A 27,429-nucleotide genomic window follows, 5' to 3' on the forward strand; every position below is an offset into this window, starting at 1 on the left:
GTGTTTTCTGGCTCTACCTCAAAGACATGCTCTGCAACTTTCTCTGCTAGTTTCACATCATGGTGAATCCTACAATGGTACAAGTGTAACCACAGAGCAAGGAACCCCAGATTGTGGCATCTGGCTCAATTGGCATCATGTTAATAAATTTATATAGCCTTGGTTAGATTCCCAGTGCGAGTAAGAAGATCTACCATGCAAGCATAATGCTCCAACATGGGCTCGATTAATTTTGTAATCATTTCTCATAATATCAAAGAATCTCCATCCTTCCTGAACTAATCCAGAATGACTGCAAGCATAAAGTATAGAGATGAAGCATGGTGGGTGTTGGAGAAGTCTGAAGCTAATCTGAAGCAGTAAATATATGTATGATATCTACAAATATTTTTTGTTCATTTAGTTAACTGGGACACGGGACCCAGTTGGTTTCTTAGTGGCTCCGTGCCTGATTCCACCCAGAGAATCAGTCATGCCCAACCTCCATAACTCTTCTTTAAATCATTAAAACGGATCAGAGTATCAGACATGCTTCAATTCTGGTCTTTCTAAACAAGTTGATCGACATAAACAAATACACTTGAATAGAAATATGTTTGAATGGCAAAGTAATCATGTGCGTGGTTCATGATTTTTGTGCAACAGTTTTTATCAATCTACAACTAAACAATTAAATTAACTCAATGACAATTCCAAATCATACAAAAGATCTAATGTTCTACTGATTTGAGTTTAACTTCGTTGAATTATCCAAAATTGAACCTGGGTTTTCATATAATGAGTTTTATAAATTCTAAAATTCAAGGAATTTATAAGTGAATGGAGAATAAGAAAAAAGAAAAATAGGTCAAGTTTGCAACTATCCATTCAATTGTGGAGGACATTGGTAACTATCCATTCAATTGTGGAGGACGTTGGTTGGTGGTGTGAAAGATAGGGGGAGGTGGGAAGATGATGAAATGAAAAGAGAAATACATAAGGAATACGGTTAAATTTGGCAGTTTGATGACAAAATTATGAACGGAGCTCTAAATGCTAATTGTGTATGCATGAATAGGACCTCCCTCTCACATAATCTATTCCGAAACATTAAAAAAAGAATCTCATTTAAAAAAAAATTATATAAAATACACTCACTTTCTTCTCTACACCAGCTATAAATTCTATAAATACACAAAATATTTCTTAAATTATTAATATTAGCAATTTTAAGTTTAAATAGTGTATTGGCAACATAATTGCCTTTGATTGCTATATTGACAAATTGAAGACAACCGCCGCTTTGGATGAACAGACAATAAGGTTGGCAAATTAACTATTGACATCAAAACATTGATGCATTTGCTCTAAATTGTCAACTTCGGCGTCTATTTAGAACTTTCCATAGTTAACTAAAAATTTAGAAGTTAATTAATAATTAGTTGCCAATTTGACCTAAAATACAAGAAAAAGGATCGTCATCGTTTACCATTTCCCAGTTTGACAAGAAACCTCCAAAACGACGCCGGATGCTTCACTCTGTCGCAAAGCTAGAGAGAGAAAACTGAGAAAAGAGTTTTTCCAGATCTCACCGACGTCGACGAGGGGTAGAACGGTAATCGAACTACCTGTCCGAACCGTTAATAATTTGAGCGGCGTGACACGTAGGTCCACCTGTCCAACTCAAACTAATCACAACTCAGAATCGTCGCCCCAGTCGCGGACAGCTGTCCCAACCCCTGTCAATTCCGTAATTCTCACCAGACTTCCGGGGCTAATTTTGTCCCCGAAATGCCCCTCGCGAAAAGCGAAAAAGGCCAAAAACCCCATGATATTCGGTTTTGAAAAATTTGGTTATTGAATCAGTTGCTCTCTCTCTCTCTATTTCTTTCTTCTGGAATTCAAAGAGTGACGCCAAAAGTGGTCTGAGAGAGAAATTGAGGGAATCGAGGAGGGAATATTCCGATAAGGAAACCGGAGAGAATCGCTGAGAGAGCGAGCGGAAAGTGGCGGGAATTGAAGTGGGGATTAGTTCGTTGGTTTTTGGAGAGAGAGAGAGAGAGGAGGTAGAGAAGGAGAGGGGGTTAGGGTTAGGTTTTCCGGCGAGGAAGATGGCGGAGGTTGTGCTGCATATATACGATGTGACGAATAGTGGATCGGACAAGACGAACAGCACCATTATGCAGATCAACAAGATCTTCAAGGACGGTATTGGCCTCGGCGGCATCTTCCACAGCGCCGTTCAGGTCCTCTCTCTCTCTCTCTCTCTCCTCATGCAAGTATATGTTCGTAATTTGAGAGTAGTATAAACTTGTAATTGATAGTTGGCTGGGAGATCTAGGGTTTTGGAGCTTTTTTTTTAGGCACCTGGAACTGTTGACTTTGATTCTGTGTGATTATATGTTCATTTTGATTGTAGAAAATGACCTGTGGTATTGACTTGTTATCGAAAGCTCGGATGTGTTGCGAATTGGTTAGTTTGCCTGATAGAGTTGATAATCTGAAAACAATGAAATCTGCAAGTCAGTGAAATGGATTTGATCTTGGTTGTAACTTTTGCATCGAGTTGTTTGTGAATTTATGAGTTACCTAAATAAGTGTTTCACAGTGTGGTGAATGTGGAATGCCTTTTGTGTTATAACCGTTCTGTTCAGTTTGAATTGTGAACTAGAAAGCGCCTGGGATCTGTTTTGGACACTGTTTGGAGTTTGGCTCTTTGTTTCGCTAATAAGAGGGTTAAGCCTTAAAGAAAGTAACTATGCAAGTCACTTACTTACTTCGCTATCCCCACATTCTCAGAACATGATTCGTATAGTTTGCCTTAGTTCGTGATGTATTCATTTAATTTCCATATGACTTCAGTATTGCAGTCATTAATGGTATATGCTTTATTGGCATAAAGTCTAATGTGATTGTTATTTTGTATATGACAGGTTTATGGGGAAGACGAATGGTCATTTGGGTTCTGTGAACAAGGAAGTGGTGTTTTCAGTTGTCCATCAGGAAAAAATCCAATGTACACATATCGTGAAAGCATCGTCCTTGGAACAACAGACTGTTCAATCTTCAAGGTCAATCAAATCTTAAGGGAACTCAGTAGAGAGTGGCCTGGGTTTACTTATGACTTGTTATCAAAAAATTGCAATCACTTTTGTGATGAGCTATGCGAAAGACTTGGCGTGCCAAAGCTTCCAGGTAATAATATTGTCTGAGAGTGTAGTTTACAAGTCATTCTCAAGCTTGAATGCTCATGCTGTGCAACTCAGGGATTACTTGACTGACAAGTGAAATGCTCAGTGAGTTGTCCCTCTGTACATGTCAATTGCCTTGATAAGGAGTGGCAAAGATCATTTATAGTTTAGAAAAAAGATATATAGTTGCATCTGGACTTGTGCTTTAATAAGGAGTGGCAAAGATCATTTATGTAGCTAATCCTTGTGTAGCGTGGCATGAATTTAAACATAATTAATTTATTTTAATCCCACATTTGCAGTTTTTATTTTGCGGCACGTCTATTTGTTAGGTTCATGTTATGCAGGGCTCTTATGTATTTTCCGGAGGGGCACTTTTGCCACCCCTCAAACTTATTTCCTTGCTCACCCTCTTTCACCACCCAAAAAACATTTTCTATTATCTGTTTGGCCGAATTCAGATTGAGTAATGCAATTTTGTGGAAATGATCAATTTGATTGGTTTTCTATTTTGCTTTTTCTTTTTCATCCATGCAATGAACTCATTGGCACCAAATCCAGATGATGTTTTGGGAATCACAGTTGGTTTTCACATCATGCTACTTCCAAAGTGGTTATTATTATTTTTTTTAAAGTCATTGCATGATCTTTTTCTCTAGTCATTCTATGGTGGGTAGGGCCCTCCCAATTCATAAGTATCATGGCAGTCCTTCATGTTTTCTTCTTGTAAACTTCCGTCAGCTTTTTCTTTGAGAAAGTGTTGTCTATGTTGAGGATACAAATGTTCACGTTACTGTCATAACTCCTGATTTTCTGTTTGAAAAGTCTCTTATTCGGGTTTGATTCTTTACATGCCTTGTCTTGAAACTACACTGTTAAAGTGCATATATGTGCCTTGCTTCCCTAGTTACTTTGTAATCAATTATGTACTTGAACGTGCATGCTACATAATTGATTAGGCATTTCTGTATTAGACTGTTAAAATGAGTATCTGGTTGTAAAGTTATGGTTGTAGTGTTTTAATGCCTTTGCATTTGCAAAATTTCCTTGTAAATTACTGTGGACCTAGTCTTATAGTCTTCTTCACAGGCTGGGTTAATCGCTTTGCACATGCGGGTGATGCTGCAATGGAAGTAGCAGGAAACACAGCAGTACGGGTGAGTTATCTTCTGCAGAATCTGGGGTGCTAAGCTAGATTTGTCATTGCTAATATTATCTCCGTTTCATTCTCATTATCATTGCGGGATACATGATTTAAAGTTATATTTTCAGTGCCCATGCTGGGTGGTATACGCTCAGTGCATACATTGATGAAATTTCTGAAGTTTGCAAAAAAGTGTTCGATTTGGCTGTTAACTTGCTTTGATATAATGATGCTTTTCTCAATTACATAAAATGTGGAGTACCATTGTAACACATTACAAATATGGTCATCATAGTGAAAGTCTGCAACTGCAAGTCTGCAACTGCTATTCTTACTAAAAAAAGTAAAGTTTTGGAAGCTATTGATTTTTTTTCATTCTCTGGCAGTGTCATGTTTTTAGTTAACTGCCAATCTGGAGGTATGACAGATTTTGTTTTCTAAATTTTTAAATCTGGGTATAGAAATGATAAATTGAGGTAAGCTGGGGTCCATAGACGATAATATTTAAAATCATATTTGATACTCTGAGTACAAAATTGAAAACACCCCTGTAAAATTTAATTATTCCAACAACAAATGAAAAGTGGGCCAAGTGTTACTGTTCAAGGGCCTTAGAACAAACAATGACTCAAAGAGCGACATTGGAAGCATCATTAGAGGAAACAAAACAAACAATGCCATGCCATCTATGTTGTCTTCTGATGAATGGAATTTTCACATAAAACATCACGTCGTCTGTATCTTTCATTTCATTGTGAAGGGCACATATCCTATAACAATGTGTTTTTCTTTGTTTTAAGCTCCCTCTCATTTTGGCGTGTTGAGGTGTGAGTTACTGTCATTTACTACAATATTACTATATGCTTTGGTTGTTTTATCGCATGCGAGTCTGACAGTTTCTGGTGTTGCAGTTTAAACAAGCCAAGACAGAGATTGTATCGGCTAGCAAAGTTGCTTATCGTTTCCTTGTTGGCGTCACTAACAATGTCATAGCTTCTCCCGAAGCTCCTGGAAATTCAAATAGAGGGGCCCCTAGATTTCAATCAGCTTGGTTCAAAAACCTAATCCCTAATGGAGCCAAATCGTCTAGTAGTTCTGAATTTGATAGTGAAGAGAAGGCACTTCGGCAGCAACAGCAGACAGATTCAGACTTGCCGCTACCACGACATTCTCGACCATTGCAGCAGACAGATTCAGACTTGCCGCTACCACAACATTCCCGACCATTGCAGCAGACAGATTCAGACTTGCCGCTACCACAACATTCCCGACCATTGCATAGTTAGGTTTTGTAATTCCATGTTTGCAATATGTACTAGTTTAATCTGTGCAAAGGCCATCCATGTGTTAATTGTGTATCATTGAAGATGATTTTATTGTTGAACTGGATTCTGCCCGTCAATTTCCCAGAAAACTGCAATATATTCAATTGATTGTACGAGCTTGTAGTTGCTTTATTGTACGAATTGATTTTCATGGCTTCTGATAAGATTTTCTTGTGTTTTATTTTTCGTTGCGGTACAGAAAGATTGGTATTTGTTTGATGAAAACTGTAGTCTGGATATTTGATTAAAACAAATAGTTCGTCAGCTAAAGTCATGTTTTAGTTTTGTTTTTGGTCTATACATTTGTCGACAAAGATTTCCACAATTCCTCAGTAGAGGTCATATTTTATTTGCGCTTGGTTTAACCATGGGAACACTTCTGCCCATGAAAGTCCATTGGCACATGTCAAATTTCAGTTTTGCTTTTGGAACACTGGGAACTTCGTCCAGTAGGACATTCAGGGCAACAGCCAAAGCAAAGGAGAATCTCACCAGGAAACAAAGAGCCATAAGAGTGAATGTCTTTTCAAGCCAAGCCATAGATTCTCAATCAAAGCAGGCTGCCATGACCAACCTTTAGAAACAAAATTTAATATGGTTGCCAAGTCTATTACCTTTAGATACGTTAAACTCTAAAGAGCAATGCATAAATTTGGCAAACCTTGTATCCATCCAAAAGAACACTATCAGCTCCCCAACGAACTGTCGTCAGCAAATGTACTCCAGCCTTCAAAATTGCATTCTATTCATAACAACGTTCTCTTCGATCAATTCTAATGAAATTGACTTCGTATTTATATGACAAGTTTATGGAGGGGGTGGATGTTCTGTGAACAGTGAAGCTTCTCACCTGTCCCGAAAATATGCGCACATATCGTGAGTGCATTGTCCTCAAACAACAGAATGTTCAACCTCCTTTTGAACCGGAAGAGGTTAATACTAAGCCTTCAAAATTGCATTCCCACATTGCCTTCAAATTAATGCAGTAACTCCAGTTTACTGAGTATGCTTTAGTGTCATAAAATGGAATGCAAACTGGGGATTATTCATAATCACAACATTTTCTTTCAGTAAAGATCCGAGAAAACTACATTGTTTCACCACACAAAGAAGAGAGAGAAGAATTCCTCCAAGAAAATATAAAAACAAAAGAAGAGCATAGCTCTGATACATGGACCAAACTGGAGAGTTGTGTATCTCATGAAAACAAACATTCGCAAAATTATATACAGAAAATTATTTTATTGGAATATAGCCCAGGTTAGTTTCCACTAACATGACAATTTGACTCAGATGTCATCTACCGTCTTAGCATACCATCAAGCACAATTGTGCCTTCATGTGAATCCTCTGCAATCTGGAGAGATGAAACAGCCTGTGCCGCAATGAGACCAGCAGCAAATCCTGTTGGCCCCCAACCTGCTTCCTGGCAAAATGAAGGGTGGCGGTAATCCCTTCCATAAGGCCTAGTTGAGAATGCCCATTCATTGTTCCCCAAACCACCCCACTTGCACCCTGATCTGTAACCATTAGATCCCCACCCCATTCCTTCAAGTGAACACTTTGCAGAATCCTGGTAAGGATAGCAAGCCCTTCCTCCACCCATAAACAAGTCAAAATCACCAGGACAATCCCAGGACTTAAGCACTTCATCTTTGTTCATAACAATTTCGCACCTGTCATCAGAGTCTTCGTCCAATAGAACATGCAGGGCAACAGCCTCGGCAATTGCAGCACCCTCTTCATCAAGCCTCTGTTGCTCTTCCTTCTTCTTCTGTTTTTTCTTTTCTAGTTCCGAAATGATGGCAGCTGAAGTAGCAAGAGCTTTCTCCAAGCGCCTCTTCTTTTTCTCAGCCTGTTTCTGACGATCCAACTCATCCTTCACCTGCTTCTTCTTAACTTTTCTCATAACAGGTTGCACTTTATTACACTCCATTTTATCCATTTAGACTAACAACCTCTAAACAGCTCACTTTGTTTAACTTATTTTGAAATTCCTCTAGTATACATTTTCCCTATAACTATGTCCCCTTAGTTTTCTATATCACTAAATAAAATTTAATTAATTCTCTTGTTGAAAACTAATATACTACAATGATCCTCAGAACTACACCCACTCAGGTCTGTAAGAATACCTCATTTTGCGTACGATGCAATCCCAGACAGAAACAACAGGAGACAACAGAAGGGCAAACTGATACGTGCTCACTGATCCACCCCTTGGCATCATTCTTCCTAATTTCCCACAACCTTTGCATTTTCCCATGCTGATCATGCTAGAAGAACTGATCATCAAATGCCAATTATTGAAGCAATAATAACAATCTGCTTAAAACCGCTCACATGGCCTTCCTCACTGCAGAAAAAAGTAAAGACAGTCAACATAGGGATCAGCAAGGTGAAACATCTATACCTCTATTTTAGTAACCAACTCAATAAACATGTTTAATTCTGCACAAAGAAAAGAACAAACAATTAAGAAACAAATAAGACCAATGCATCAACAGATGTCCAATCCAACTCTTTCGACTCACACAGCGACAATCATACAACACTGACAGCTACTCATAGTTTCTGAAAGCACTTAAACACAAACTTCAACGAAACTATCCTCAGCCCAATGGAATATCATGAATCCAGTTCTGCGCACACGCTCAACAAAAAGGAATCCAGACTTGATTATGCCAATAGAAAGTAAACAACAAAGACCACTAAAATAACACCGAGACTATCCAGGTCACAGTGAAGAGAAAACCCCAAAATCATGACCATGAGTACAGTACGGTGCTAAAAAAACAAAGTTGCACTCTACAAAAGCCAAACAACACAAATCAGATATAAGTCCCACTAATATACCTATAGCCCCGTGATAACCAAAGTGAAGACAATAAACACCTGAATAAGATCTATATAACCTAAAATTGGACCTACATAACAGTATCCCAGAAATCACAAACATGTCAGATCTAACATCATACTCATTGACAATTTGACAAAGCACTGAACCAATGAGTCAACTCTAAATCCCCAAGGTCCTAAACATAACAACCTGAATCATAACCAACAAAACCAAATCAACCCAATCTGTCAATAAAAACAACACTAACCCGATACATCCATGAACAAATTCTCAATTCAATTCAACAACTGCGTACAAAAGTGATAACGAAAACTGCAGACAGACCATTGATTCAACTTTCATTCAATTTCCCGATGATCAACGTCATCTAATTTGTTCAAATCAATACACAACCAAACAGATCTGTACCAAAAACTAGTCCACGCACATAACCGCGTTAACTAATCAACTTCAAATTCTACAATTGTAACCGATTTCATATCGGATCCAAACACCGATCAACCTAATCAAACAAATCTACTCGAAATCCAATAATCATAATCAGATTCATACATGAGATCATAATCAAACGAAATCAAAAGCGAGAGAGATCGAGAAAGCGAACCGGAATTAGACGAAAGGCGGAGAAGAACGCCGGGATCTGTAGGTCATCGGCCGGAAGTTGAAATCGGAAGTTTAGTTTTGGGAGTGGTTGGATCTAAACAGAGAGCAGTTGTGGAAGAAAAAAAGAAGAAGAAGAAAGAAAGTGAAAATTTCGTGACAGAGAAATAACCGACGCCTCAGAGAGAGACTCTAATCGTGCACGTCACGCATTGGAAAGCGACGCGTGACTCCGTTGATTGAAATTGGTAAATCTAGAATCTCAGACTTTTCGCGCTTTCCTTGAGAATATATCTACTTTTGTTTTTTATTCAACGGCCAGGATTATAGATCTACCGACGCTTTGGCCATCGTGGCCGTCTGCTTGCCTAGCGTAAGCTAGCAGGAGATAAGTAGATAGGCTTCGGAGAGGTTCTACTTGGTGATGCCGAATCTGGGCCTTCATTATTCCAGCTCAAGCAGTGTGAATTATAGATATTTTTTTTTTTACTGTTTTTGGGCCGACAATTTAGCTGGCCGAAGCTCAAAAGGAGAAACACCGAAGTTGGGGACGCTCTTCGGCGTAGCGCTAAGGGCATCTCCAAGAGAGTAGCTATTTTAATTTTTTTTTGAAATTTAACAAATATTAGGATAAAATCTATCTCCAATAGAATAGCTATCCAATACCTAAATTTAGCTTTAGCTAAACACTCTAGCTATATTTAGCTAGGATGAGAGAAAATTTAACTAAAACCTAAATTTAACTTGAAATTTAGGAATTCTGCTGGAGCATAACTTAATAGCTAACTAGCTATATTTCACTTTTAGCTACTTTTAGCTATGAATATAAGTATCACTGTTGGAGATGCTCTAAGGTTGGAAAGGTTTTAGCCAAAAATTGAAACCGTTCCGAACCAAACCGGGAGATGACATTATGTCTAGAACCAAAAGATAACATTTACTTTTTATTCAACTGGTTGTCCAAACAAAGACCGGAATCACTAATATGATCGATAACAATTGTAAGATGCTTCTCAGAATCACTAAAGATGGGTAACAATGGTAAGATACCTTCATTAAGACAATAACGGTACATAAAAACAATAACAAGGGTGATCCTGTTGTAAATATTATTATCTATGTGGATGTCCATGTAAATACTCATTAGTTATGTACTTTGATGCAAACCCTACCTCTATATAAAGGAGGCTAATGAGACTGAATGAAACACTTCTACTTCCTCCCTACTATTCTCTCTCTATCTTCTCCCTACTTTATAACACGTTATCAGCACGTTTTGCTCTTCTTAAATTTTTTTTAAAACTCTGTGATGATCAAATTGTTATTTGGTGCAACGATATTGTTTATTTTTACCAATAATTTTGATCTATGAGTTTCTTTTCTTGCCGATACTAATTCTTTTCTATTGCAATGATTGCAGTAGAATGATTTATATATATCTATTTGTCAGTGCCTTGATATCACTCACGGTCATAAATGGGAATGGTTGAAGAGTCAGAGTTTAATTTTGCCTAAAAGTCTTAAACTAAGCACACAAATCCAACTTCGTTTTCATTGTGTAAATATGACTGTTTTTTTTATTCTTATCCTTGCTTCTTCTATCTAAACCAAAGCCCGTTTCTGCTTCATGTTTTGTTTTCTTGTAGCATTTATGAATTATGCAAACAAATTGGATTATATTATAAACGTATATGCTTTGTTTCACAAGCATGCTTTGACGGGTTTTTTCTGTTCTTATTCATAATCTATTTGATTATATCCAGTTCATGTTTTACAAGCCAATGCTAGAGCATGGATTGGCACTTGAATTGGTGAGTTTGGGGTTAAATTTCCAGGAGTTTCAAATTGAGGAATTCGGGGGGGGGGGGGGGGGGGGGGTATGCTGTGTTCTTCGTCGAATGCAGACTTGCAAATGGGGTTCCGATCTTGATATGGTTTAATCACATGAGAAAGGTTTAGCATTTATTGGTTCAGGGCTTCAGGCAAGGCTGGTAAGTTACTTCAATGCCGAGTAAATTTTGATTAGTTATAATTATATGTGAGTACATCCCTGATTGGCACTTGAACTCTAGTCTGGGAATATGTGATTAGTTATAATTATTTGTAAGTTACTTTTAGTTATAATTATGCTTCACAAATGTTATCCCATGGTCCGATCGAGCATACATTTTTATGTTCGAAGAAAGAGGGAGTTTTTTTTGGATATATACGGATGTATCTCCATGTATTGGCAAGCATATATAAATGATAATTATTGCACCCCAGATCAAGACCTGAAGTCTTTGGATCTAATTGCATGAAGACCTGAAGCTCTTCTGAAAACTATATAGTATAAACTGCGATATGAATTTTCTCAAAGCTTATAAAATTAATGAGGGCCGGAAGTTCCTCAGAAGTTAAACAATGATCAAACCTACATGTTGTGATCTCTAGTCATATGGGGACCTGAAGTTCCTCAAGGGTCATGAAATGTAAATTGGAAAATTGTGACTGAAGCTCCTCAGAACTTATGCAATTACGAGGGCCATAAGATCCTCAGAGCTATATAATCAAGTATATGAACTCAAATGTTTGTCAATCCCCAATTATAAGAAGGCCTGAAGTTCCTCCGATTATTTTTTGATGTTGGGGTTTCCTTCCTCCTTATGACTATTTTTGAATTTGGAATTCAAACCACCTTTAGAACCTGCAGTTCAAAGTTGGACAATCAATCGAAGCCAGAAGCTTCTGACTAGCATTTAGATCAGAGAACTTGGTTCTCATATTGTCTTTTGTTAGATGAGATACAAGATTATCATGTATTATGAAGTTAACCGGACCAGAAGTTCTGTGTATTTCTTCATTTAATGGAACCAGAAGTTTCCACAGTTAACTTTATTGCATAATTTATCTATTTATTTTTCTTCCCTGCAATTTTTCTATTTTGTTATGTACTTAATTACATTACAGTACTTATCTTTTAAATTATTATTATTTATTTATTTTATTTTTTTGTTACTCATACGGACCAGCAGTCCTATACCTCGAACATATGAATTTTGAGTGTAATTTTTTTGAACCAGAAGTTCAAAATTTCATAGTAGAACCTGAAGTTCTAACAGTAAAACTCAAACCCGAAGCTTTGAGTATAAAATATAAATTAGTTAAAAGTGAACTTAAAGCTTCACTTTAGTCACCTCGAGCCTGAAGTTTTGAGCATCAAATTTATTTGAACCCGAAGTTCAAATTACGAAATTTTAGAACTTGCAGTTCATAGAAAAAAAAAAATATATATATATATATATATTCAAACCTGAAGCTTCGATTACACATACAATTCATTCATAGTTTATTTGACTTTATGTCAACTCGAACTAGAAGTTTCGAGTAAATTTTCATATGTCGATTGATACATTCTTCTTTATGTCTGCTTAAAGCATTCCACCTTAGAACCTGAAGTTCTAATTGTGCAGACTCGAGCCTTAAGTTTCGAGTGGATATATGGACAATTTATTGAAGAGTTTTAATCTCGGTCAGCCCCAAACCTGAAGTTTTGAGGGAATTATATTGACACCAATTTAAAAGTAAGCAGATATTTTACTGTTGGTTTATGACGAATGAGTATGAGTATACCCCAAATTTGTGATCGTGGATTTTGTAATTAAAAGAGATCTGAACCTGTAGTTCCTTGATCCTTAATTACATGAGGACCTGAAGCTCCTCAATGATCATACTAACTAGATGACCATCTAAAGTCCTTCACTCATGAGTCATGGTCATGAAGTTTAAACTCGACATTTCGAGTATATTATTTTGGCCAGAAGTTCAAAATGCATTTGATGTTAATCTACATCAAACAACAATACAATAATTAAACGTCATGTTTTACCTGTATAACACGGACCAGAAGCTTCGTGTATACCCTATGAGATCTACTGTTCAATTCTTACCAATTGATTTGTGTCATCTTTAAACTTATGTTTTGAGTCACTTCCAGGCAATGCAATTTTATCCATGGTGTCCAGAAAACATTATTAAGGCTTATGCTTATGAGGTTAATATAACAATCATCTCAGATCTTACATATCTGATTGATGGCTCCAGAAGAGCACACATATATTGTCTCGTTGCATTTTGTGCCTCCAACATAGTAAGAAAGCCGATTGACATGGCTATACCATGAAATGCCACCAGAAGTGGATCATGGCAAGAGAGAAATCAGGAGACAATGTAAATATTGTCTTAACATCCACACATGTGAGGAAATTGTAAATTGGATGTGTGTCACCTATGGTACACTATCTGGTGGATGATTATCAAGCCACTTTTGAATGGGCACTGGTCAAATTAAATTGCATTGACTAATAAGAACATTGAGATTCGTCTCACATGCCTGACATTTTTTTGCTTACGATAAGCAACTTGGAAGCACTATTGTGTTATTCCACATATTTATTGTAACCTTGTGAGTTTTCATTGAAACTAAATGTTTCTAAATCCGATTATCTAGGAACCTGATGTTCCTTAAGTGGCTGTTATAAATTGAAAAATTGAAACCTCAAGTTTCTTGGACCTCCAATTATATGAGGGCCTGAAGTCCCTCCTCTTTATGACTACACAAATATATACGTGACAGTGAACTTGAGGTTCTCCACGTAATAAAGTTACTCTTTTATTATGGATTGTAGTCTTCAACTCAAAATTTTGAGTATATCATTCTGGCCAGCAGTTCAAAATGAATTTGGTCCATTCCAATTGTCAATATTTCACAATTGATGTTTACTCAAGCTAAGGTAACACTCATATCAAGAGTTGTAGATCTTGATCTATGGCTCCAAATGAGCTACTATCATTTACCGAATTTGAAATATTGTTGCATTATTTGCTTATTATATGGTTGGACAAGACTTTATACCATCGGATATCTACTGTATCGAATTTTCTGCAGTAAATTAAGGCATATGATGTCATGAACCTGAAGTTCCTTGAACCAAATACACTATTTTGGCATGACCGGTTACTTCATCTTTTGTCTACCATGTTGCATGGAATCACTTACAAGTTTGATGATTACTAATCTTACTCACAAGCAAATTGTTTATTTACATATTTGCGAGTTGTCACTTTAATGAGACAATCCTCCTGCAATGAGGGGGAGAAATATTGTTCCTGAAGAACGATATGAATTGGTGTGAGATATTTATCCACCGTCTCATTTTGACTTTGAGAAATATCAAAACTAGTGAATTGATAAAAGAAAGTGACAAAATTATATGCTAAATGCAAAGGCATCTACTTGGGTTAAAGTCCTTGAGACCAACCATATTAATACAAACAATGTAGATTCCATTTGATTTGTAGGAAGCAAATGTATCCAATTGACATGGTTCTCCTGAAGAGAATGTCATTAAACAATATCACAGCTCCTAATATGGCTACACATATAGAGGGTGTAAGTACGCCATTCGGAAATGATGTCTTAGTGATACAATAATAAATCAATATGGTTGATGCTAATGGACAAAACATTTTTGACCTAAAACTTGGTTTGGGTTTGCCACCAGCCAATGAACACCTTCACTCCCAAGAAAGTGATAGATTTTTTAATGCATCTTTTAAGCATGGTCATAATAAGACAGTCTTCCCACCGTTAGGGGGAGGAAAGACTACTGTCATTTGAATAACGGCGTGAATTTGTGTGGATTGTATCCACCAGGTCTAAAATTTTAAATTCCCAAAACAGGGAAGATTATACAAACCCTATAATGCTCTATATGAGATTATAAGTAAAAAGATCCACATTCGCTACATAATTCATCTATGAGAGATGATTGTCCTAGAAGCAACAATGTATGCCCCAGAAGTGACATGTGTACCCAATATCAATAAGCTTATTATAGCTAATGCATGCATATAAGAATGTGTGGGATCTATGATTGTTGATCATCGATGATAATTTACATTTGGTAGCTACCAAAAATCTTTAAGGGCTGTATGGACGCTATACCACGTTTCACCATAAATGTTGACAAAGTATATTATTGGCCAAATTGGAAAGAGGCAATTCCAATGAAATTCAATATTTGAAACGTGATGAAATACTTGGACCTCTAACCCTACAAGTTACAAAAGGGTATTTATCAAAAGTGAAGATAAATCACTATGACACAATGTCTATTTATAGAGACATGAGATTGTGAATATGTTTCCTTATACGAATGACAATTTTCTATAAATACAGTGTTACATATAGCTGTTATATTGACGAGAGATTTATGGCACGTTGTCATCGTATATTATGAAGATCTTAAAGATACATTGCTAAAAGCAAAATCTCAAAAGTAAAGTGTCATTATAAGCCTATTGCTTATCAAATCCTTGAAGGATTCAAATGCAAGTCCATGAAAGGTTGAAAGAGCCTGAAGCTCACTCATGGAATCAAAGAGTCTAAAGCTAGCTCATATGTACTCATTTCGTTCTAGTCAACGAGATCTAAATTGCCTTAATGAGTATTATGAAGAGACTACTATCAAATTCGAATTATGAATATAATGTTGCAACATATTCTAACTTTCACAAAGTTATGAATTACTTAGAGCTCTTGAAGAGCTTATATGGACATATCAATATGCAAAGATATTGATGAGTATGGCTAGGTATGCCATAATGATTTTCAATGTTTTAAATTATACAAAGTTAAATGTGTCAATTTCTTTATATTGTTTAACTCTTCCTTTGTGTATGAATTTGAGCATATGAGATTGTTTTTAATCTTATCATATGAGGTAAGGCTTATTGAAAATCGTCTAGTTTTGTTGGTATTGCTTAACCTTTGCAGGTATGAAATTTTGTGATGAGCCCATATATGCAAAGCACACATGGTCTCACTTCTGTGATAGACACATCAATCTACTAGATATGGTACATGTAGCTTATCGCATACATAAATGAGACTTGCAACAGTCAAGGGGAGATTCTCATCAGGGGGAGCATCCAGAAGCATGCTACCTAGGACATATGCGCGTTGTGCTCTTTTTGTCCTTCGACCATGGTTATTTTTGTCCCACTGGGTTTTTGTTACCTGGCAAGGTTTTTAACGAGGCAACAATAAGCGCGTCCAATATCATCATTCATTGATGGACATCCAAGGGGGAGTGTTGTAAATATTATTATCTATGTGGATGTCCATGTAAATACTCATTAGTTATGTACTTTGATGCAAACCCTACCTCTATATAAAGGAGGCTAATGAGACTGAATGAAACACTTCTACTTCCTCCCTACTATTCTCTCTCTATCTTCTCCCTACTTTATAACAGATCCAAAATTCAATGGTGACATACATCATTATTTTTCTTTCGAGAGTCAAACTCACAATCTTTCACTTATAAACAAAAAGCTAATGCTATTATACTAAATGATACCGAGTGTAACGAGTGTCATTTTAATGACAATATAAATCGAATTTTGGACCATACACGAACACTGTATGGTCATTGAAAATAAAATGAAAAAAATACTATGTATCTCTAAATTAAGCTGTTGATAAAGCCCAAATTACTTGCATTGAGTTTTCGTTGAGAAAGCCCTTTTAGATGGAAATGAAAATGGCAGTGTTCTTATCATCTTATGAGTCTCGACTTCTTCTGATGATTCCTAAACTCCACCTAGAGCTATAAGCCGCAATGCTCGCCGTTCAACTCCTCCCCACCCTAACTCCCAAACCCTCCATCACCACCACCCCAAACCGCCGCACCGCCCTTAAACCCTTCCACAACCCCAAAACCCTAAAACCCAACTCCTCCCCATTCACCGTCCGCTCCGTCCTCCAATACAACAGGAAGCCCCAATTGTCCGGCGACACTCCCCGTGTCGTCGTCATCACCTCCGGAAAGGGCGGCGTCGGCAAGACCACCACCACCGCCAATGTCGGCCTCTCCCTCGCCCGCCTCGGCTTCTCCGTCGTCGCCATCGACGCCGACGTCGGCCTCCGCAACCTCGACCTCCTCCTCGGCCTCGAGAACCGCGTCAACTACACCGTCGTGGAGGTCCTCAACGGCGACTGCCGCCTCGACCAGGCTCTCGTCAGGGACAAGCGCTGGTCCAACTTCGAATTGCTGTGCATTTCCAAGCCCAGATCCAAATTGCCCATGGGCTTCGGCGGCAAAGCCCTCGTCTGGGTCGTCGACGCCCTAAAGGCCCGGCAGGAGGGCTGCCCGGACTTCATCCTCATCGACTGCCCGGCCGGCATTGATGCTGGATTCATTACCGCCATCACTCCGGCCAATGAGGCTGTGCTGGTGACCACGCCGGACATTACCAGCTTGCGAGACGCCGACAGAGTCATTGGGCTGCTGGAGTGTGATGGAATCAGAGATATTAAGATGATGGTGAACCGGGTTCGGACTGATATGATCAAAGGTGAGGACATGATGTCTGTGCTGGATGTGCAGGAGATGCTGGGATTGTCATTATTGGGGATGATTCCGGAGGACACGGAGGTGATTCGAAGCACCAACAGAGGGTACCCTCTGGTTTTGAATAGGCCACCCACATTGGCTGGACTGGCTTTCGAGCAGGCTGCATGGAGACTTGTTGAGCAGGACACTATGAAGGCTGTCATGGTTGAGGAAGAGCCCAAGAAGCGCGGCTTCTTCTCATTTTTCGGAGGGTGAAGAGTTTTGGACTTTTCGAAGTGGCAGTGATCCAAAGTCGGCTAGTTTTCTTTTGGTTGAGTTCATCTGCAGATGAGATTGTTCATGATTAGGTAGACTGAGAAGTTGTGTATGTACAGAGTCAGAGAGTCGGTAAAGTTTGTTTTTTCTTGATTTCAATTCTATGTTGTCTTTCTCTAGTCTCTATTGGTTTGGCTTAGATTTATAGTGGGTTCTTTTTTGTGGTTGTTTGTTCGAGCATAATATGCTGTATTTACTCGAATGAGAAACAATGAGAATTGGTACCTGGTCTCTTGAACTCTATGGATTGTAAAGTTCGTGCCTGATATTTGCAGTACCATTTGATGAATTTGGTTGTCTATGCTTATAACTGTTAATCTGCGGAAGTTCAATACAAAGTTTAATAATTCTGTAATAAGAATTCACAATAATCTAAGGACAATATAACTACAGAAGATATATGATATAACTCCAGAAGACATATGATTTACCTTGAATGCACATCGCAACCAAATGAACTTGTAACTTTCGAGTTTAGTCATTGGCTTTCCTCATTTCTGCACCAAAGTTCTTGTGGCAAGAAACAAAAGCCTGAAGTCCATCTGCTATAAACTTTATCATTCTGTATATTCCCATTAGATGGCAATGTGTTTCAGTCAAGATGAACATTTCGTTTCCCTTAAACCACTTACAAAATTGCTTTCTTTTCTTCTAGTTGGCGTCTTATCTAACCAAATCACCTCATGCAAAGGCTTGGTCACAGATGGGTTAGTGGTTATCATATTTTCCATCTCCAGTTTGGGGTATTTGGTTAGAGTTTACTAGTAACTTCTTTGCAATTCATAGAGCAGCTTTGGCCCACCGTTGTTATATCACCTGAGTGATTCAAATCATCAATGACTCCACTTCAATTTCAGAATTGTCCCTTTGTTATGGAACTGATGAGGGCGGATGAGATTATTGAAAGAAACATAAAGTACCTGCTCCAAGTGTTAAGACAATGGTATCATGATGAGGATTCTTGCATATTTGATATGCCAACCTCTCTACCACATCACCCTGTAAAACCACCAGAATTTATTTTCAACAGTCATCAAATTAACACATGAGCATATCATATCCAGTTACAAGAAGCTTCCCTACTAAACCCTTTCTTGAGTTGCGATTTCCATTTTACCCCACTGTCATTTTGTTTTTTCAAAGTCATGTTTCCATGCTCTTTCAGACATTATTGTATCATATTGTCCCAAAGTATGTAAATATTTTACTTCAAAGGATTCCCCAAAATGCATCCTGTACTTACTAAAGAAACCTAAAACTTTAGTATTACCAGAGAAGGGATGTATTCACATGGCGGGCGATTACAGAAGCAGCTAACTCCCTTCCACCAACGTTCCCAACATCTATTTCTCTAGCAGCATAAACCTGAAATCATAACGGACAATTTGTATGAACCTGGCTATCACATAATACAAACTCTAGGTACCAAGGAATTTACCTCTGTAACTACAACTTGATCTGCACCACAGAGGGCAATGGCAAAATCATCCTTCAGTGCTGCTAAACGACTACAAATTATATCATAGATCAGTCTTACCACAAATATACGAACCATGCTAATGATAATAGAGAGTTTGAGACTCTGCAATACCTGTAAGTATGATTCTGAAATACCACTAAAAGAGACTTGATAGGGAACTTCTGGCAGGCAGCTTGAATAACTGCTTGAACTTCCATTGGATGATGGGCATAATCATCATATATATCGCATCCACATATTGTGCCAATCATTTCAAAACGTCTTGAAACGCCTATAAAATTGTTCAAATGCAACCTCAAACCATTTATTGTATTGTTAATTTCACGTTGGTTATTGTATAATGCAATCACAGTGGCAATAACCTGCACAACACAAATGGGAAGGAACTAATAAGCAAGTTAGCAGCCTTCAATATGTTAGATCTTACTGAAGTCTCTAATATGAAATGTCAGGCTTACGAATGGGAAGTAATGATAGTTTATGATATCATTCACATAGGAAGAGGAAACATTTTCAATGTGATGAGAAACATTGTACTCAGTGTGGTGTGCTACTCACTGCTAGTGAATTTAGGACATTATGAACTCCTGGAACCTGTAGACTGATGTCTGCCACTGAGCGCCCCCAATGACACTGCAGGAGATTTAAGTTTCAATACATCATTTATCCATATGAAAAATAGTACAGAACAGCAAAAGATAAAGTACAGTATTTTAATTCGGGTTTTTTACTTCAACAGTGTCTGAACTCTTCGAGGACTTTTGAAATGATACCTGAACTTTCAAAGTTATCAATGTGATACCTGAACTCATTTTTTCGTATTAACGTCGTACCTGCGGTCGATTTCCGTCACAGAACCGTTAACTATGACCACGTGCCTAGCACGTGAGGTACTTAATGAGGTTAAAAGACTAATTTACCCTCAAAAGTATAAACTTCAACAGTGTCTGAACTCTTCGAGGACTTTTGAAATGATACCTGAACTTTCAAAGTTATCAATGTGATACCTGAACTCATTTTTTTGTATCAATGTCGTACCTGCGGTAGATTTCCGTCACAGAAACCATTAACTATGACCACATGCCCAGCACGTGAGGCACAAAATAAGGGTAAAAATGACCTTTCTCACTTCCTTTAGTTCTTCACGTGTCCCGTCGTACCTTCAGTTCTTCTTCTCTATTTCTATTTCCTTTTTCATCTGTATAATGCAATTAGATGGGTTGATGACATTTCCTAGCAAAATGCAAAACCCAAAGCAAAACTTGAATCCAATTCTCTGATGGACGGACACCGATGGGGACTCCATCTCGTCGGAGTTCTCCAAGCACAACTTGCTCAACGGCTTTGCTTCTCTGAATTTATTGCAGGCCGGAGCGGTGTAGGCGGTTTCACGACTCTTGGCCTCCCGATTTGAGACTTGGAATTTACCTGAGATTTCAGACAGAGGGATCAGAGATAGAAAGAGAGAGAGAGAGAGAGAGAGAGAGAGAGAGAGAGAGAGAGAGAGAGAATGTGGCCAGCGGCAATCCAGACCTTCTTGTGCAGCTTGCCAGAGATATGACGGAGGGGGGCCACGCCGTCGTGGCACTCGGCTTCCTCACCGCAACTAACATCACAGCATAAGTTCATGAATTTCAAAAATAGTCCGTATCTTTGTAATTGAATCAAAATCTGCAAAAGTGAAGGAGACTGAGAGTCTCTCTCTTTCTCTCTCTGCAACTCTCTTTCTCTCTCTCTCAACAGCGGCGAAAAGGTGAAGGATGGTGATGATTGGAGAAAACCCAAAACTGAATTTTCCGCAACTGCGTGTCTGTGTATAACTATATTTATCTGTATATGATTTATCGAACAATCGGGCAATGATCATTTCACTGATTCCAGCTTCTAATCAATTTGTCCAAAAAAGAACCGGCCTTTGGTTATTCGCGGCTGTAATATCAGTACTTAGTGGGAGCATCGGAAGAGGTACTCTGGCGAGCCAATCGGCGGCAATCGGGGCAGGTGAGGAACAATCTGAGGGTTTTACGGCAGCGGAGGTGGATGACGGGGCTGGCGGATGGGCTGCACATAGGGCTTCAGGCGATGACGGGGCATTGAGTGGCGAAGAGCTTGAATTTTTGCAAGTTAGCCATATGGATCTAGCTGAGTTCAATGTGGTTGTAGTCAAGTAGTGCTTGGAAAGGGTTGGGTGGTTGAGAGAGAAGGTGAGATCTGATTTGCGGCCATGGCTTCCAATCGGAGGGGACAAATCAGAGGGAAGAAGACGTCGAAAAAGAAAAACAAGAAAGAAAGAAAGCAAAAAAAAATAAAAAACAATACTTTTGAGGGTAAATTAGTCTTTTAACCTCATTAAGTGCCTCACGTGTTAGGCACGTGGTCATAGTTAACGGTTTTGTGACGGAAATCGACCGCAGGTACGACTTTGATATGAAAAAAATGAGTCCAGGTATCACATTGATAATTTTGAAAGTTCAGGTATCATTTCAAAAGTTCTCGAAGAGTTCAGACACTGCTGAAGTAAAAAACCCCATGAAGAACTAAAGGAAGTGGGAAATGTCATTTTTACCCTTATTTTGTGCTTCACTTGCTGGGCACGTGGTCATAGTTAACAGTTCTGTGACGGAAATCGACCGCAGGTACGACGTTGATACGAAAAAATGAGTTCAGGTATCACATTGATAACTTTGAAAGTTCAGGTATCATTTCAAAAGTCCTCGAAGAGTTCAGACACTGTTGAAGTAAAAAACCCTTTTAATTCAGAAGTCACATCAAAATGCACAACAAAGCATTCAATAAGAATCAGAGAAGGAATAGACCATCATTACATACCAGTGCATAATCAGTTAATCACTAACACCCTTTAAATTTGGCCTAATTGATGATGCACTCCATTCATTAGAACTTGTAGTTCCATAAGTTGTTATGATGTAGCCAATGCAACATTTTTCTAGCGGAGAATGCATTAGACCGCTCAAAGTATCTGATCCAATTGCTTGCTTTACATCAGTCAGCAAGGAATAGGCACCCTGACTGTGGAATACCAAATATTTTAATTAGATTATATAAGGACTTTAAATGAAAAGCCTGTATGGTGAGTAAAAGTATATTGAATAACCAATGCATAAGCTACCAAGATGAGCCTCATTGACACAGAGTACAATATAATTTGAAGTCCAATTACAGAGAATTGGGTGTGAAGCAACTATAAGGAATTATATTAAGGACAAACAAATACACTAGAACAGCTGAGATTGATGATGCATTAACTTAAGCAGATCTTATTATTTTTCTTGGTAGACAGAAGGATAAGCACACAACACTACTAGAATGCCGCAATCTACTGCACCAAAAATTAAAATATAGTAGAGCAGTGTACCTATCCCCACATAAAATGAGATGTCTACCCACCCTGATTAGATTCAGGAATTTATGGAAAGTAGCTTTAACTGCTTCCTCGTTTTGGAAAATATCAACATGCTCCCTATCCAGATTTGTTACAACAGCTATATAAGGTGATAGTCCCAGGAAGCAACCATCATATTCATCAGCCTATTTACAAACATTATTTTATGTGTAAATATACTATCTTTATAATGATGAAAATGGCTTAGAGAAAGGACATATGGTATTAACTAGTAAAAGCTTAACAGCTAACATCATTTCCTGCTGATAAGAGATTATCATTGAGATTCAGATTAGATATCTCCAGTCCTTTGCCACCTCACCATATTTCGCCTAAACAGTGAAATGAATTTAACTCTACATTTGAAGCAAGTTATGTCATTCCTTAGAAAGTATAAATGTCATCATTTCAGATTTTACTCATTTTTGAGCTCATGCAACTTATGAGATAAAATTAACTCCATCTTTAGTCAAAGTATACCTCTAGCACAAAATTTTGACCATCTCCCAAGATAATGTTTCCACCCGAGAACTGCAAAGGACAGTTTTTGATCATTTCCAATATGTAATGGTAGAAAGTCATCAATCATAATGATACAAACTAAAATGCTAATTCAAAGGAACCAAGAAAACTACGGATTTAAACATGGACAAATGGAGATACCCTTTTATCCAAAGTTGCTTAAAGGAAAATTTATACCTGTGGCATGTGAGCTCCAACTACTGCTGTAAGACTATCACCCATGGCGTCTAGAACATAAGCAAGCATACTTGCAGTTGTACTCTTTCCTGTAAGTATTAAATAATAATTCTTATCATACATGAATATTAAGAAAAATGAAACAAGGTAACATAAGCTTTGATTTCACTGCAACTCTGCAAGTGAATCACTATCACCATTTTATAGTACATCAGTTTCAGGTTTTGGTATGAGCATGCTAGCTTTAATTCTTTGGCAAGATCACAATCTAAGCATACCACCATCACATACATGTACTTTATATAGGAATCTCATACACTCTACTGAAGCTAAAGAAAAAGGAGACTAACCAACCTATTTAACATTGCCAACTAGATACTCAGATAACAATAAAAAATCAGTTGAGAGAACAATTTCAAAATTTAATGACTTCAGGATTAAGACTATATCAACACCAACTATATAGATTCATCACAGAGGTACAAACATTTCATAATTTTGGTGTTTCTACTAATTCTGCAATTTAAAGTCGATGATACTGAAAGTTATCGTAAAACCATTTGGGCTACACTTATTTAATAGGCAGTAGATAGATCGCAGAGAACATTTATATAAACCCATGTTGACAATGTTAAGCTAGCATAACTGATGATAAGAAACCAATAGCAGAACAACCGATATGGCACACTTTGTATAAACAATCCTCTAAACTGCTGAAGTGTCATATCTGATAACAATAGCCTACTTGGTTATCCTTTAGCACAGCACAGAAGCACACAATTACCAAACCTTCAACTGCTCGGCCAATAAACTAAACACCCCCTATCACATTTTCTACCAGCAATTTTCACCCATAAGCAATTATCATAATGAACTAGTGTCGATTAGGGCTTGAAAATCAAGATTTACCGGTTTGAGTGCACGCATGGCCAGCGCGGACAAGCCACAGCCTCCGATACCGACGAAGTGAATCCAACTCTTACCGTTTCGAGAATTCTCCAATTCTGGCTCTCTCTCGTCGTTGCAACTCGTCGAGATTGAGAAGCCACTACTGTTTTCGGTCCAGGAAATTCCAGTGTGGTTGGGTTTGGAGTGGCCGGAGATCTTTCCGAGAAGTGAAGCTTTGGCTTGGGTAAAAAATTGGCGGGAAAATGGAGGGTTTTGGAAGGACAAATTGCCGGGAATATCATTTTCAGTGTAAAACGGTGCCGTGATTTCCAATAAATTGGTCGGGCTTTGAAATAGAGAAAATGGACCGTGACGCTATAGTCGGTGATATGGACGCTAAGATGAGGCCCAAACTCATTGTTGTGTAATTTTATTTAAACCGTGGTGAAACGGAGAAATAAACTAAAACACTACAAGACTAACCATATTAGAATTGAGAATGTTCACCGTGGTTAAAGAAAGAGGAGAAGAGATCATTAGTGTTATTTAAATTAAGTAGCTCTAAACCAAGGTCAAATATATAAGTTGGCTGGTCATGAGACATAATCATTTCATAAACGTACTCTGAGTATAGAAGCTCTTTTAATTGGTTAGTTTGAGGTGAAGGGTATCTTTCCTCCAGCGCACAAACCTAGCTTTGATATGTTCCTGTCCTATATCTAAATAATACTTAGATAGGGTACGATTTCATTCGTTTATTTCTTGCACCCAAAAATTTTGCATTTCTTTACCTATTAATGATTGGACCATTAGTGATGTGATAACGCATGAGTGCTAAAATTTATCTAATTCACCACAAGCATGTGAGTTGACGTACGCTATTGCCATTGAACAAAGATAGAAAATAAAAATAAAAATAGACTAAGTTTGCCGTTATCTATTTCATTATACAGGTAAATAATTCTCAACTAATTAAAATTGTTGTCCACAAACTTATAGCTATTCGATCATTTCCTTATCAATGATAGAACGTACGGGTTTAGCAAATCCAGAAGCTATATACATTAGGACAGGCAAATTGAGCCTAGGTGTTCGACCTCTTCGATCACCATCAAATTAAATCTATCAAGATATTCTATTTGTCAAACACCATGTACCGGGGATTTGGTTTTAGACATATATACTCATATAATATATGCCATATGCTGGCTAATGGACTTAAAATAGATCCCTTAAAATATCTACAAGAGTTCATCAATTATTATCCGAAGTGAATACATTCACAATTGGGGCAACTTATAGCACATCATTACACAAGATCTTTCGGCCAAAAACTAGTAGGTTGAGGCGCGTTTGTGGGCATAAAAACGATAACCCCGAGGAGTACTTGCACATAGCAAAGGAGAATGTCATCACGAAGTCTTAGTGAAATGCCATAAGAGTGTATGTCTTTTGAAGTCAAGCCATAAGATTCAAAATCTAAGCAGACTGGCATGTGAAAGAACGTAATGTCATCATCCGCGGATAATATATGTCATGATGGATATTTGCAAGACCGTTGCAGCTTTTGTCCAACTCCTTGATGTTGTTGCCGTTCTCCTTATCCTCAAGGTCATAGACGAAAACCTTTCGGCTGGGTTTGAAATCATGCGACCACGGTGCTAACTCGCCGCCTACGAAGACAACTTGGGAGCCAAAGGGACAGCAGCCCATCCAGCTGGGGACATCGTACAGCTTCACCATCAAATAAAATCAATCAAGATATTTTATTTGTCAAACGCCATGTACCAGGGAGTACTTGCACATAGCAAAGGAGAATGTCATGATCACGAAGTCTTGTGAAATGCCATAAGAGTGTATGTATGTCTTTTGAAGCCAAGCCATGAGATTCAAAATCTAAGCAGACTGGCATATGTGAAAGAACGTAATGCACACCGGCTTTTATAGTTCCATAAATGGAAGAGTATCATAACCAAACCCATGAGATTCTAGCTACATGTTCACAACCATCTAGAAGAACTGAATGAATGGGAATCCACTGAAAGATCATCAAGAGCAGGACTGCCACTCCCCAGAGGAACTCCAACCATCATATCAACCCCTTCAATACTTATCACCATAGAAAGAGAAGAGGCCACACTTTAGCCATTCTATCAAGCAGTTTCCAAACTATAGATACCATGAATGCCTATCATGGACATAATTACATAACAGTAACAATTATCCTTTTGCTTCCAATTAGAAACTCTAATCATATATATCAAGCAGAAATAAAGTAAATCAAAAGAGTATTATTGGAACCTAATCATCATATAAGCAAGCGGCAACCAACTCAGCAACAGCTACAAATAAATGATTTGATTAATAGACAGGAAAAAAAGAAAGAAGAGAATATTTTACCCCGGCCACCTGCAACATGTTGAGTACTAAGGAAGCTATCTAGCTAGCGCACAATAAATGGCAGGCAGACAAAGCAGCATTCCTTGCAATGGGGCATGAAGGTAAAGGTGCGGGTAGACAGGAACTTGTAGGGCAAGGCTTGTGCTCTCGGATCAAACTCATATTTGAATACTATGATAACAACACACACCTTCTCAAGCCCTTCTGAATTTATAGTACGTTCAACAACTGGGTAGCTCCTGGCCCTAACCAAGCAGATTTTTCCATCTCGTAGATCGATGAGACGATGCTGCATGCTCCAAGCAACCTGGGTTTCACATTCACAGACCCGTATCTAGTAAGATAAGAAACTTTCAAATCATCAGTCAATCCCAATCGCCACACGTGTATAATATCACGACGATAGGTAAACACCAACTTCTCCTTGCTAGGTTTATCCAAGTCCACGAGGCTAAAGCCTCAACCCAAAGGGGAAATCCTCACTGTCGAAGCCCGAATGAGGTATCCAGCATTTACGGTCGGTGTCGAAACATTTGACCGGTATATGTGGGGAAATACGTGGACAGAAAGATCTTGTTGTCCTTGGAAAGTAGAGAATATAGAGTATCACTAGTGAAATCATGAGTTCATGACTGAAACTCGGTATGCATGGGTGGAGGCAGAGCTTCCCACCGGCCGCTGAAATTGGCGCCTGTATACCTGAGAGACACTGACGTCATAGTAGACAACTACGAGGGCATAGAGAT

General features: G+C 38.2%; 5 protein-coding genes across 6 annotated transcripts; 2 read left to right on the forward strand and 3 right to left on the reverse strand.

The window, feature by feature from the left end:
• Positions 1 to 1,824: 1,824 nt before the first annotated feature.
• LOC112181637 lies at positions 1,825 to 5,820 on the forward strand. Of its 2 annotated transcripts, XM_024320027.2 has the most exons (5): positions 1,825 to 2,225; positions 2,913 to 3,174; positions 4,260 to 4,327; positions 5,226 to 5,529; positions 5,578 to 5,820. In XM_024320027.2, exons 1-5 carry the CDS (start codon positions 2,091 to 2,093, stop codon positions 5,598 to 5,600), a joined length of 792 nt encoding a protein of 263 aa, XP_024175795.1. In that variant the 5' UTR covers positions 1,825 to 2,090; the 3' UTR covers positions 5,601 to 5,820. The 2 variants fall into 2 exon arrangements, with proteins under 2 accessions (XP_024175795.1, XP_024175784.1); XM_024320016.2 differs by having other exon boundaries at positions 1,826 to 2,225; positions 5,226 to 5,820.
• An 861-nt stretch (positions 5,821 to 6,681) lies between these two features.
• LOC112181654 lies at positions 6,682 to 9,329 on the reverse strand. The gene is made up of 2 exons (XM_024320035.2): positions 9,104 to 9,329; positions 6,682 to 7,995 (listed from the first exon to the last, which is right to left on the reverse strand). Exon 2 carries the CDS (start codon positions 7,582 to 7,584, stop codon positions 6,940 to 6,942), a length of 645 nt encoding a protein of 214 aa, XP_024175803.1. The 5' UTR covers positions 7,585 to 7,995; positions 9,104 to 9,329; the 3' UTR covers positions 6,682 to 6,939.
• A 7,324-nt stretch (positions 9,330 to 16,653) lies between these two features.
• LOC112181626 (putative septum site-determining protein minD homolog, chloroplastic) lies at positions 16,654 to 18,079 on the forward strand. The gene has a single exon (XM_024320009.2). The coding sequence runs from the start codon at positions 16,764 to 16,766 to the stop codon at positions 17,751 to 17,753; it is 990 nt and encodes a 329-aa protein (XP_024175777.1). The 5' UTR covers positions 16,654 to 16,763; the 3' UTR covers positions 17,754 to 18,079.
• Positions 17,485 to 19,921, reverse strand: LOC112181670 (UDP-N-acetylmuramate--L-alanine ligase-like). Its single transcript, XM_024320056.2, has 7 exons — positions 19,852 to 19,921; positions 19,405 to 19,655; positions 19,252 to 19,321; positions 19,084 to 19,178; positions 18,245 to 18,812; positions 18,039 to 18,131; positions 17,485 to 17,819 (listed from the first exon to the last, which is right to left on the reverse strand). The coding sequence occupies exons 2-5, from the start codon at positions 19,542 to 19,544 to the stop codon at positions 18,800 to 18,802; spliced, it is 318 nt and encodes a 105-aa protein (XP_024175824.1). The 5' UTR covers positions 19,545 to 19,655; positions 19,852 to 19,921; the 3' UTR covers positions 17,485 to 17,819; positions 18,039 to 18,131; positions 18,245 to 18,799.
• Positions 19,922 to 22,136: 2,215 nt separating this feature from the next.
• LOC112172218 (UDP-N-acetylmuramate--L-alanine ligase-like) lies at positions 22,137 to 24,656 on the reverse strand. Its single transcript, XM_024309479.2, has 5 exons — positions 24,305 to 24,656; positions 23,396 to 23,484; positions 23,177 to 23,227; positions 22,670 to 22,842; positions 22,137 to 22,323 (listed from the first exon to the last, which is right to left on the reverse strand). The coding sequence occupies exons 2-5, from the start codon at positions 23,462 to 23,464 to the stop codon at positions 22,137 to 22,139; spliced, it is 480 nt and encodes a 159-aa protein (XP_024165247.2). The 5' UTR covers positions 23,465 to 23,484; positions 24,305 to 24,656.
• Positions 24,657 to 27,429: the final 2,773 nt, after the last annotated feature.

This window comes from Rosa chinensis, chromosome 1 (genome assembly GCF_002994745.2).
Source record: "Rosa chinensis cultivar Old Blush chromosome 1, RchiOBHm-V2, whole genome shotgun sequence".
NCBI lineage: Eukaryota > Viridiplantae > Streptophyta > Magnoliopsida > Rosales > Rosaceae > Rosa > Rosa chinensis.

Bases quoted from the DNA above. Each gene is read 5' to 3' on its own strand.
- LOC112181626 (XM_024320009.2), top strand. From the start codon at position 16,764: ATGCTCGCCGTTCAACTCCTCCCCACCCTAACTCCCAAACCCTCCATC.
- LOC112172218 (XM_024309479.2), bottom strand. From the start codon at position 23,464: ATGCTTGCTTATGTTCTAGACGCCATGGGTGATAGTCTTACAGCAGTA. The intron at 23,228-23,395 runs GTATAAATTTTC...TGTCCTTTGCAG, and splicing joins TTGGAGCTCACATGCCACAG to TTCTCGGGTGGAAACATTAT. The intron at 22,324-22,669 runs GTACACTGCTCT...GGTATTCCACAG, and splicing joins CTCATTTTATGTGGGGATAG to TCAGGGTGCCTATTCCTTGC.
- LOC112181670 (XM_024320056.2), bottom strand. From the start codon at position 19,544: ATGATTGGCACAATATGTGGATGCGATATATATGATGATTATGCCCAT. The intron at 19,322-19,404 runs GTATTGCAGAGT...TATAATTTGTAG, and splicing joins TTTCAGAATCATACTTACAG to TCGTTTAGCAGCACTGAAGG. The intron at 19,179-19,251 runs GTAAATTCCTTG...TTATGATTTCAG, and splicing joins ATCAAGTTGTAGTTACAGAG to GTTTATGCTGCTAGAGAAAT.
- LOC112181654 (XM_024320035.2), bottom strand. From the start codon at position 7,584: ATGGATAAAATGGAGTGTAATAAAGTGCAACCTGTTATGAGAAAAGTT.
- LOC112181637 (XM_024320016.2), top strand. From the start codon at position 2,091: ATGGCGGAGGTTGTGCTGCATATATACGATGTGACGAATAGTGGATCG. The intron at 2,226-2,912 runs GTCCTCTCTCTC...TGTATATGACAG, and splicing joins TCTTCCACAGCGCCGTTCAG to GTTTATGGGGAAGACGAATG. The intron at 4,328-5,225 runs GTGAGTTATCTT...CTGGTGTTGCAG, and splicing joins CAGGAAACACAGCAGTACGG to TTTAAACAAGCCAAGACAGA.